Source organism: Bos mutus, chromosome 2 (genome assembly GCF_027580195.1).
Source record: "Bos mutus isolate GX-2022 chromosome 2, NWIPB_WYAK_1.1, whole genome shotgun sequence".
NCBI lineage: Eukaryota > Metazoa > Chordata > Mammalia > Artiodactyla > Bovidae > Bos > Bos mutus.
Window position 1 is genome coordinate 96,118,700 of NC_091618.1, and position 12,278 is coordinate 96,130,977.

Sequence of the window (12,278 nt, forward strand, 5' to 3'; positions counted from 1 at the left end):
AAAATACCTTATTCACATGTACAGAGTCTTCTTATCTCTTGCTGTGAGCTTTTCTTGGAAACCTCATTTCCAAATGAACATCATCTCCAGGCAAACCAGATAACATCTTGCATGCCTCCTGAATTTTACCATGAGGTTCCTCTTTTTCCTCCAGATCTTTCTCAGTCCAGACCTGCCCATACTCACTCCCCTCCAAATCCTTTTTTCTTAAAGAGCCTGTTCAAGTATCTTCTCTTCTGAATTAATTCACCAGATATGCATGGGTTTATTTCTGGGCTCTGTATTCTGTTCTGTTTACCAATGTATTTCTTTTTATGCCGGTACCATATTGTTTTAATTATAATAGATTTGTAATATAGCTTGAAATCAGAAATTGGGATGCTTTCAGCTTTGTTCTTCTTTCTCAAGATTGCTTTGGCTATTCAGAGTCTTTTGTCTATCAGAGTATGAATAACATTTAGTGTAGCACAACTAGTTATAAGACAGTAATAAGACAGATTTTGTTATTTAAGCTTTCAAATTCATTATAAGTTCCTGGAGGGCAGTTGATAAACTCACAGATATATTTAGTTGAGTAACTTTAGTTAGGTTTTTTTTTTTAGTTGGCCTAGTGTTCTCCTTGCAAGAATTAGAGGGCTGGCATTGATCTGTGCAAATACAGGAGCCAGTCCTGAGTCAACATATATATGATTTATTCATAGGCTATTAAACCTGGACATCATGCTCTGATAACTAAGATAATTTTATTTTTGGATGATTTTTCTACCTCTGGTTTTCTTTTTTACCTCTGGTTTCCTCACACTTTTAGTTGCAATAGGTGTTATTGGCATTTTTGTTCCCAGTCTTTGCTAGCTTCCTGGTTGCAGCTTTTATATAGAAGACAGTAATCTTTTCCTCTTTGTAATCACTGTGAAAACTTTTTTTTTATAATGGAATGTAAATTGGTACAAGTAGTTCACAGCTTATGGTTTTTAATCTGGTGTTGCATTGCTTTCTTTGAACATTAAAACAGTTTTACCTTATCTGGCAGGTTACTAGTAGTACTAATACTAGTAGTATTTTGTCAGAGTCTTCTTCATTGCCTTAGAGAAACCCTAATGTTGAGGCTCTGTACACTTTGGGTGAATGCTTGAGAATAGGATCTTCTTGGAGGAATAATAGCAAAATATGGTGTGAGTCTTGGGGAACAGTTACCTTTTCAGAGCAAAGCCAGGGCAGAACCACCTCATGATTAAGAACAAAAATTAAGTTGTGGTTTTGTCACTTACTGTGACTAGCCTAGTACAAATCTCCTATTCCCTTTGAACTGCAAGTGCCTCTTTATTAAAGTAGGATGTTGTGAGGGTGATATGAGCTGATCTATGTAAAGAATGAAAATCATGGTACCTATTACCTAGCAAATAAGTCGGTAAATGGCAGCTATTGTCATTATAACATTAATAATGATGATAATGACAGTGATGATTATCATCATCTTAGGAGAGGCAGGTAAAATTGACTGCTTCTATGTTTTTATTTTTGAATTATCTCTAAGAGTGACTTAATTTGTTACAAATTAAATCTACTACTTAGATTATCTTATGGATACATTTGATCACAATAGAAATAATAATGTTACTTCAGCATAGTTATTTTATGAAAATACTGAAAAAAGAAACTTTTTATTATAGCCAATTATCACTAATTCTGCAAAATAATGTCAAAGCAGTTTTCCTGTAGTATTTGTGGCTCACTGAGAAAATCCATGAAGATAATCCTCCTTAGCAAGTTTTGGTTTCAGGAAAATCAAACTGAAGCAATATAATAAGGTGAGCAGGGAATGTGAGGACCTACACAATTGGAAAAGCTAACCCCAGACTTGACTGAATGACTTCTGCTGAGACCCTTGATGACTGTGTTGTATAACGTCCCTTAGTTGGCTGTTTTGATGTGTGGTGTCCTTTGTGAGGTCATCAATGACATTATCAAGAAGACAGAAACAGTGATACTGAGCTAAAGTCAACCACCTATCAAACTCATATCCAAGCAACTGCCAGGCTGTTATCTGTATGGGATGGGCACTGGCGTTTTTCAGGTAAATAGAACTAGGTCTCTATTCTGTGTTTCTAATTGTTCAGTTGAGTTCAGTCAGTTGCTAAGTCGTGTCTGACTCTTTGCGACTCTATGAACTGCAGCACGCCAGGCCTCCCTGTCCATCATCACCTCCCGGATTCCACCCAAACGCATGTCTATTGAGTCAGTGATGCCATCCAACCATCTCATCCTCTGTTGTCCCCTTCTTCTCCTGCCCTCAATCTTTCCCAGCATCAGGGTCTTTTCTAGTGAGTCAACTCTTCGCATCAGGTGGCCAAAGTATTGGAGTTTCAGCTTCAACATCAGTCCTTCCAAAAAACACCCAGGACTGATCTCCTTTAGGATAGACTGCTTAGATCTTCTTGCAGTCCAAGGGACTCTCAAGAGTCTTCTCCAACACCACAGTTCAAAAGCATCGATTCTTTGGTGCTCAGCCTTCTTTATAGTCCAACTCTCACATCCATACATGATCACTGGAAAAACCATAGCCTTGACTAGATGAACCTTTGTTGATAAAGTAATGTCTCTGCTTTTGAACATGCTCTCTAGGTTGGTCATAACTTTCCTTCCAAGGAGTAAGCGTCTTTTAATTTCATGGCTGCAGTCACCATCTGCAGTGATTTTGGAGCCCCCAAAAATAAAGTCAGCCACTGTTTCCCCATCTATTTCCCATGAAGTGATGGGACCGGATGCCATGATCTTCGTTTTCTGAATGTTGAGCTTAAAGCCAACTTTTTCACTCTCTTCTTTCACTTTCTTCAAAAGACTTTTTAGTTCTTCTTCACTTTCTGCCATAAGGGTAGTGTTATCTGCATATCTGAGGTTATTGATATGTCTCCTGGCAATCTTGATTCCAGCTTGTCCTTCCTCCAGTCCAGCGTTTCTCATGATGTACTATGCATAGAAGTCAAATAAGCAGGGTGACAATATACAGCCTTGACATACTCCTTTTCCTATTTGGAACCAGCCTGCTGTTCTATGGCCAGTTCTAACTGTTGCTTCCTGACCTGCATACAAGTTTCTCAAGAGGCAGGTCAGGTGGTCTGGTATTCCCATCTCTTGCAGAATTTTCCACAGTTTATTGTGATCCACACAGTCAGGCTTTTGCATAGTCAATAAAGGAGAAATAGATATTTTTCTGGAACTCTCTTGCTTTTTCCATGATCCAGCAGGTGTTGGCAATTTGATCTCTGGTCCCTCTGCCTTTTCTAAAACCAGTTTGAACATCTGGAAGTTCACATTTCATGTATTTCATGTGTTTCATGTATTTCATGTATTACATGTGTTTCATGTATTGCTAAAGCCTGGCTTGGAGAATTTTGAACATTACTTTACTAGCGTGTGAGATGAGTGCAATTGTGTGGTAGTTTGAGCATTCTTTGGCATTGCCTTTCTCTGGGATTGAAATGATAACTGACCTTTTTCAGTCCTGTGGCCACTGCTGAGTTTTCCAAATTTGCTGGCATATTGAGTGCAGCACTTTCACAGCATCATCTTTCAGGATTTGAAATAGCTCAACTGAAATTCCGTCGCCTCCACTAACTTTGTTCATAGTGCTAGGGAAGTCCAATTGGTCCAATTAGGGGATCGTATGCTATCTCTGGGCTGCTAGGGTTTCATTGTGCGATCGATTGGCACCCATTTGAACATTTATAGCCGTACTAGGAATGGTGATGCTGAGCTGTGACAAACAGGTGCCTTCCAAATTGGTCAAGTTGTGGTTTTCACTGTCAGAAAATCATGGACGTTAGGTTTTGCTTAGGGTTGACTGAATGTTGAATGGAAGCCTCAGCCAGTATACAGCAACTCTTTTGCGTAACTTGGGAGAGAGGGGACAGTTGATGCAGTGAAGCGGTGGAAAAGAAAAGACCTGCAACTGCAGAGAACATATGCATGTAAAATATTTTTCTGGTGATAATCTTAAAAATAAAGATAAGTCTTAGAATTTAGGAGTTTGTCTGGAAAAAAAATGAAGATTAGAGAAACAATAATACTTTAAGAAATGCTAATTTTTTCCCATATATAATTCTAGTATTCCAAAATGGATTTTACTGTACAGTCATTACCAACTGTACTGAAATTCTTTGATTTAAGATAGTTAATGCTAATATTCTATTCATTCAACATGAACTCAAACATTTTAATTGTATCATAATTTACATTGAGGCAGTGTATGTTTTTTACTATCCTAGGTTAAAACTGGCCTCACATTAAATACTTTGAGTCATGAGATCTGTAGAGTAGAAGGTGTGAGTCTAGATAGGTCAGAACTTCACCCATCCAGCAGTAGGGTGCTGGCTCCACTGTAAGATTTTGATGTGCCAGCCGCTGTTGTAAGTGGAAGACTTAGAGGGGTCAAATTGCTCAATATTAACTCTAAGTTAGAATTGTTTTTAAGTGATCACACAGTGTTATCTTTTTTGTTTGTTTAGCATAATAAAAGGGAGTAGGTTTTTCAGTGGAATTTTCATTTTAATTTTTTTTGGTTTCTGGAGAATGTTAGACTGTACAAGGCCTGAAACAAACAAACAAAAAAAAAAAATCAAGAAATTCCATCAATCCAAATGAGCAGACAGAAAGTCGATAGCTAACTCAATGCAAGACTTTATTTAGAAATATACAGCGAGCATGAAGGAGTGCTGGATCTAGAGGGTTTCCCATTGAAATTGTGGTGCCATGCAAACCCTGACTAGAAGAAACCTTCTTTTTCATTCTTTTAAAAGTTCCCTTAATGAAAGAAATTACAGCACTGTTGGATCTGTCATTTTGTAGAAGGGTCAAAGCATGGTTTTCCTTTACTTTTTAATCTGTAAAGTGTAGACTCTTCCAGGGCTAGAAATGTAAGTGTGTTGGCTTTCAGTTTTAGTGAGAAGTTTATTGGGAAGGGGAAAACTCAGGAAGAGAGTTGTACCAGGGTGGAATTAAACACTTGCCAAAGAATGCGGAGCAGGCATCAGGTTCATTGTGATGTTGAATGACAGAAGACTTTGACTAGTTCTTTTTTGTGGAGGGGATTAGTGGTTGAACAAATTCGCAAGTACAGCTTGCAATTTTGTCAGACACACAATGACATTTCTTTTCACAGCTCTCTTGACTTTATACTATTTAAATATCCTCAGTTGTCTCTGAATTTTCCTTTTTGTAATTCCTGTTGGACAGTAACTTTTATGTTGTCAGTTTCCTAGGGTTTTTTGTGTGTTGGTTTTGAATTGTGGTGTACAAATTGGTATGTTAATAAATTCCTTATGGTTTGTTTTTGTTTCTAGTTTAACATAATTTCATAATCTATACAGTTTATTTTTATTATTAGATTATTATGTGATAAAAATCTCAACTTTTTTGTTTCCTTTTTTTTTGCCTTTTAGGCTAAGAAATGGCATTTCAAAAGGCAGTGAAAGGGACTATTCTTGTTGGAGGAGGTGCTCTTGCCACTGTTCTAGGCCTCTCTCATTTTGCTCATTACAAAAGGAAGCAAGTAAGTAATTATCCATGTATTGATTATAATATGAAACTTAAGTCTGTTAAAGTACTGTATATGAAATGAGTGTAATGGTATTGTTTAGAAATTACTATCTCAGCTTGATCTGAAAAACACTAATTTAGAATATTGCCTTAATGATCATTGAGAACTATGTGTATCTCATTTTTTTAAAAGTAAATTTCTTTATCAGAAAGCATTATATTACTTAGCCTCTGTTTTGGCTCTTTGGTTTTAAAAGACTGCTTTATTTCTGAGTGCCATGGTTTATTCACTTAGACTTTCTTTGTCTAATTCATCCAAATGTCTGGATACCTTCTATGTTCCTGCCAAGAGTTTGTCTTATTAGCAGGCAGACAGCTGAGAAAGGAAATGGGAAAAGAAAGAGCCTACACAAAAGACCCAACTCAAAATTTTGGGTTTATTTCTGAAAGGTTTAGTTACTTATGTAGCATTATTATTTATACTGGGTAAAATTTTTAGTGGGAGAAAGCTATGACAATAGAATTGGCATGAAGTTTCCAAATAATTCAGAGTGTTGGTTTCTTTTCTTTTTTTTCCCCTTTGCACTACAACTATGCTTTCCCATAGTTCAAGTTGATGCCAGGAAATAACTTTTGGTTTTGTTCTTTTCAGGATTGAAATACTAACTCAGTAATTAGTATTAATCTCCTGTCCCCTCTTCCCAACGTCATTAGGACTTTTTGTGATACCAGCTGGTTGGTTCATCCCAGATTCAAAGACGAAGGTGAAGCAATTTGGGAAACTATTTGCAGTTGGGCTATGAACTACTCATATCCTACATTTTTGTGAGAACCTTTCAGCCCTGCCTGGGTTGTCTTGTTCTTGTTTCTGTTCCTGTGTGCTCCAGGGTAGTAGAGCCAGTCACACTGCTTGGAGTCTCATGTCCTGAATGGGAACTGCCATGTAAAAAACACATATTAGGAAGAATCAACTTGCTGGCTTGTATATTTAAAACAACAAAAAAAAGGAAGCTAAGTTTTAGTGCTGGATCCAAAAGATGGACAGTATTGGATATAGGTTGTGGTGTTTCTTTCCATTCTTAACTGTGAGCACATTACTCTTGTTTTTTGTTTTTTTCCTTTGAACTTTTTATTTTATATTGGGGCATAGCTGATTAACAATGTTGTGATAGTTTCAGGTGAACAGGGAAAGGACTCAGCCATACATATACATGTGTCCATTCTCCCTTGAAGCCTGCTCCCATCCAGGCTGGCACATAGCACTGCACAGAGTTCCCTGTGAGTGTATTGCTCTTAAGGTTTCCCTAAGTATACATGTTGCAGGTATTACTGACTTTCTATTGAAGCTCATTCTCACTCCTGAACACACTTGATATACTATTTCTTTTAAAATGTTTCCTTGGTTCCTTAAAAATAAGTGTGAAAAGATGATGTTGTTTCTGCTGAGGCTATTTTAGAAGTGCAGTTCTGTTTGGGGCATGGACTTTAACAGATTAGATTTCGTGTGCCATCTTTACCAGTACACTCTGAAACGATACAGGAAAATGCCAGTGCCAAAGGTCCCGATATCTAATATGATGAGTTGTTGCTAAATTTGTACATGGTTCCTGTCTGTTAACCATAGTAAGCATGTTCTATTTCAGAATTTATAACTTAACTTTGTACCCAGGGAATACTGTTTCGGAAATATGTTTTGTTGTTGTTTGATTTCTCTTTTATTTCTCAATAGAATAAGCAGTTGATACTGCCTCCAGTCCATCAAGTTAGGAGTTAATTTTAGTCAAGAACATCAAGTCAAGCAAGGGTCTGTTGATTCCTGCATATTTTGTCATTTTCTCCTTCCTAAATTAGACATCCTGACCACCCTAATAGCCAGTTGAAACAGATACCAGCAGTTTTGAGTCATTTATAATTTTAATCTGACAAGTTCTTTTGAGAAAAATCACCATAGGCATATTCTGTCAATGAGTTGCAGGAGACGCCCGCCCAAGTGCATGTGTCTTCTGTGTTGATTCCTGTCCCTTAAAGCCACTGCCATGAGCATGTTTTTGGTAGCAGGTTTGGATCTAGCCATAGGGATTGGCAGAAAAAGAGAAAGGGGTATGTGTGGAGGGAGGACCAGCTCAGTTGAGCCTTTGACATAAAATGACCACAGGCCTTAGCTGTCCTCTTTCAGAGAGAATCTGCCAATCAGAGCCATTCTAGGGGAGGAAATTTTCCTGACTTCAATAGTCAAGAAAAAGCTGTCCCTTGATGCCCCTTATTTGGTTACATTTTATAGAAGCTGTGGCCTTAAATGTGACTAGGTGTGCTCTTATTTTTCTAGAGAGCAATGCTTAAAAGTATTGGCTTGTGTTTCTTATGTTTTTTCCCCCCAGTTTTTATGAGATGATGCCAACCAATAAACCGTCCTCCTTTAATGATAAGTTAGTGTTGAAAGCCCAAGGTACTGATGTTTGAGAAAGCAGTCGGTTGACTTTTAAGTTCAGGCACATTTTGCTGGCAATCCTGCACTTGAAGCACTGCTTCCACTGGCCCCAAGCTGGTGCTTATTTGATATTCCTGGTACAAAACTTCCTCCCTAAAATACAGACAGAGGTTGTATTCTAAATACAAACGGGCTGATTCTAAAAGGTGGTCAATTGTTTCAGCACCTTTGGTGGTGGATACTTTTGTAAGTGTTTTGGTGCCAGGTCAGCTCACAAAATTCTTTGAAATTAGCTTCTATTTGCAAGGAAAAGAATAGAAGGAGAACTATTACATATACCTTTTTTTTTGATTAATTAAATGGAAAACACAGTGAAATTCACTAAAATGTGATTCACTTCCCTTTTACTCAGTTGCTTGAATAAAAGCTGCAGTAGGTGAGGAAATACAGATATTTGTGAAGACTGGCATTTTCAGGGGCAGGTTGGAGGTTATAGGTGATAGTAAGGATTTTTTTGTTCCACCCTACTTTGTGGTGTGACTTTTCTTCATGCAAGCATATTATTAACACTTATGTTTTTCAGGAGTGAATAGTTTCCACTGTTGACTCAAGTCAAGAGAAATTTTTTCTTCTTTTGAGATAAATAAGGTCACATTTGGAAAAGGTGGAGATCATGGCCTAGGCAGAGAGCTGTGGTTGTTGTTGTTATTATATTTTGGAGCTGGCAAACTAAATCTTCAATTCCAGTGAGAAAGCTGATGGGGGAAGAGAAGATGAATGGAATGTTGGCCTCTTTTGACTGTGTCCACCTGCAGGGAAGGAGGTTTGTGGCCACAAATGGCATCTATACTCCAGGCTGCTTCCAGAGATGCATGTAGGATTTTCTTCTTCTTCTTCTTTTTTTAAATATTGGCTGTTAGAGCCGTGATTTATTTATTTTTTGTTTGCACTGGGTAATCGCTGCTGCACAGGAGCTTTTCTCTAGTTGCCCTGAGCAGGGGCTTCTTTTGTTTCAGAGCACGGCCTCTAGGGTACACGGGCTTCAGAGGTTGTGGCATGTGGACTCAGTTGCTCCTTGGCACTTGGTATCTTCCCGGACCAGCGATTGAACCCATGTCCTCTGCATTGGCAGGCAGATTCCTGTTCACTGTACCACCAGGGAAGTCTGTAGGATTTTTTTGAGTGGTCTTAGGTTTTGGAGAAGAAAATAGCAACCCACTCCAGTACTCTTGCCTGGAAAATCCCATGGACGGAGAAGCCTGGTGGACTGCAGTCCATGGGGTCGCTAAGAGTGGACACGACGGAGCAACTTCACTTTCACTTTTCGCTTTCATGCATTGGAGAAGGAAATGGCAACCCACTCCAGTGTTCTTGCCTGGAGGATCCCAGGGACAGGGGAACCTGGTGGGCTGCCGTCTATGGGGTCGCACAGGGTCGGACACGACTGAAGCGACTTAGCAGTAGCAGAGAGGCTTAGTCATTGCATTTCCCCTCTCATTTCCTCACCCATATGTAGGTTACCAAGTTTCCACAAAACTTCTTGATGTTTCTCTGTCCCCAGACTAGCCATATACCAGGGAACAGGAGGCTGAGTATTGGGATATAAACATCCCAGCACTGTCTTAAATCCCACCAGTATGTAGCAAGCAAACACCCCTGCACTGGTGTGCAGATTTTCCAGAGCAAGGTATTTATCATTTGTTGTTTAGTATAGGGGACTTTCCTGGTGGCTCAGAAGGTAAAGAATCTGCCTGCAATCCAGGAGACCCAGATTCAGTCCCTGGAGGGAAGGTCCCCTGGCGAAGGGAATGGCTACCCACTCCAGTATTCTCACCTGGAGAATTACATGGACAGAGGAGCCTGGGGGGCTTCAGTTCATGGTGCTGCAAAGAGTTGGACATGACTGAGGGAGTTTAGTATAGGTCTGTTTAATAATAAACTTTAATTGGAAGGGACCTGGAAGACATCCAGTCTTCTTCTCAGGACAGTTTGCTCTTCTAGGGTTTCCTTGCTGTCTAGTGAAAGCTAAGTGTCACTTCATGGGACAGCTTCCTTTTCTAATTCCAAGCTGGAGGGAGAATGGAGTTTAAGTTATGAGCTTCAGATCAGATCAGTCGCTCAGTCGTGTCCGACTCTTTGCGACCCCATGAATCGCAGCATGCCAGGCCTCCCTGTCCATCACCAACTCCGGAGTTCACTCAGACTCACGTCCATCGAGTCAGTGATGCCATCTAGCCATCTCATCCTCTGTCGTCCCCTTCTCCTCCTGCCCCCAATCCCTCCCAGCATCAGAGTCTTTTCCAGTGAGTCAACTCTTCACATGAGGTGGCCAAAGTACTGGAGTTTCAGCTTTAGCATCATTCCTTCCAAAGAAATCCCAGGGCTGATCTCCTTCGGAATGGACTGGTTGGATCTCCTTGCAGTCCAAGGGACTCTCAAGAGTCTTCTCCAACACCACAGTTCAAAAGCATCAATTCTTCGGCACTCAGCCTTCTTCGCAGTCCAACTCTCACATCCATACATGACCACTGGAAAAACCATAGCCTTGACTAGACAGACCTTTGTTGGCAAAGTAATGTCTCTGCTTTTGAATATGCTATCTAGGTTGGTCATAACTTTCCTTCCAAGGAGTAAGCGTCTTTTAATTTCATGGCTGCAGTCACCACCTGCAGTGATTTTGGAGCCCAGAAAAATAAAGTCAGCCACTGTTTCTACTGTTTCCCCATCTATTTCCCATGAAGTGGTGGGACCGGATGCCATGATCTTCGTTTTCTGAATGTTGAGCTTTAAGCCAACTTTTTCACTCTCCACTTCACTTTCATCAAGAAGCTTTTGAGTTCCTCTTCACTTTCTGCCATAAGGGTGGTATCATCTGCATATCTGAGGTTATTGATATTTCTCCCGGCCATCTTGATTCCAGCTTGTGTTTCTTCCAGTCCAGTGTTTCTCATGATGTACTCTGCATATAAGTTAAATAAGCAGGGTGACAATATACAGCCTTGACATACTCCTTTTCCTATTTGGAACCAGTCTGTTGTTCCATGGCCAGTTCTAACTGTTGCTTCCTGACCTGCATACAGATTTCTCAAGAGGCAGGTCAGGTGGTCTGGTATCCCCATCTCTGGCAGAATTTCCCACAGTTTATTGTGATCCACACAGTCAAAGGCTTTGGCATAGTCAATAAAGCAGAAATAGATGTTTTTCTGGAACTCTCTTGCTTTTTCTATGATCCAGCGGATGTTGGCAATTTGATCTCTGGTTCCTCTGCCTTTTCTAAAACCAGCTTGAACATCAGGAAGTTCATGGTTCACATATTGCTGAAGCCTGGCTTGGAGAATTTTGAGCGTTAAGAGGTGGTAACTAAGAGGTAGCTTAAGGAGCAGTATGGAGAGCCTTATAGTCAGGGCTGCAGGAGGGTTCCCTCGGGCAATGGGAAGAATGGGGGCAAAGCTAGGGTAGGAATGCAGAGTTTTCACAGAGGGCTGTCTTGGACTTTTGTCTTTGCAGTAGAGAGTGAGGGTCTTTTTCTGGAAACTTAAAAAAAATTTAAACTCCACATTTCTTTTATACCTTCTAGGGCCTGGCTGGAAACTGGTGTGACAGTGTGGGCTTCTTTTTAGCCCCAGCAGTGTGGCTGATGTAACAAAGATCTATTTAGGTCTGAGGGTGGCCCTCTCACGTAGGCCACGCTCGGGTGTTCCTTCCATTACCCGTTCTGGAGGTGTGTGGGCTTCCTGAGCCAGCTCTGAGGTGAAGCCTGAGAACCACAGACAGCTTTCTCAAAGCCCGGATGTGAACTTTTTTTTTGCACTATGCATAGGCAGGGAGTTTCTTTTCAGTGTAAGGAGTGATATTATTAGAATCCAGGAAATGAGAGATTCTCATTGATGTTCTGTTCATCAGCAACAGAAAGGACAGGAACACAATCTTGGGAATGTCTTTGCAGGCTGTCTGAGTCTGACTGCCAGCTCTGCTCCTGAAGAACTGAGTGACGATGGGCAATTTTCTTAAATTCTCTGGGCCAACCACCACCATCCCCCCCAACCCTCACCATCTACAAGATGGGGGAAAACAGTGGTACTTTCCTCATAGGACTGTGGAAGACCATTAAAGCATGGGAGAGTTCCTGGAATACAGTAAACTTGTCAAAAGTTTTAGCTGTTCCCAGGTGATTTGAAGTGTGGTTGTAGTTAGCAGGAAAGTTGCTCTTATCACTGGAGACCCTTGGGTTCAGGGACACCATGTTAAGACTTTGAGGTTTAGTAGCAAGTGGCATGACCTTGATCTGAGCTTGTAGAATGGGTGAAAACAGTCA

At 40.3% G+C, this 12,278-nt stretch overlaps 1 protein-coding gene across 3 annotated transcripts in view; it reads left to right on the forward strand.

Annotated features, from left to right (window-relative positions):
• The window catches only part of GPD2 (glycerol-3-phosphate dehydrogenase 2), a 150,640-nt gene that overhangs the window by 30,338 nt on the left and 108,024 nt on the right, over positions 1-12,278 (forward strand). For all 3 annotated transcript variants that reach the window (XM_070357248.1, XM_070357258.1, XM_070357243.1), the window contains exon 2: positions 5,439-5,548. In XM_070357248.1, coding sequence (XP_070213349.1) covers positions 5,447-5,548 — 102 coding nt within the window. In that variant the 5' untranslated portion in view covers positions 5,439-5,446. The remainder of the gene's footprint in view (positions 1-5,438; positions 5,549-12,278) is intronic.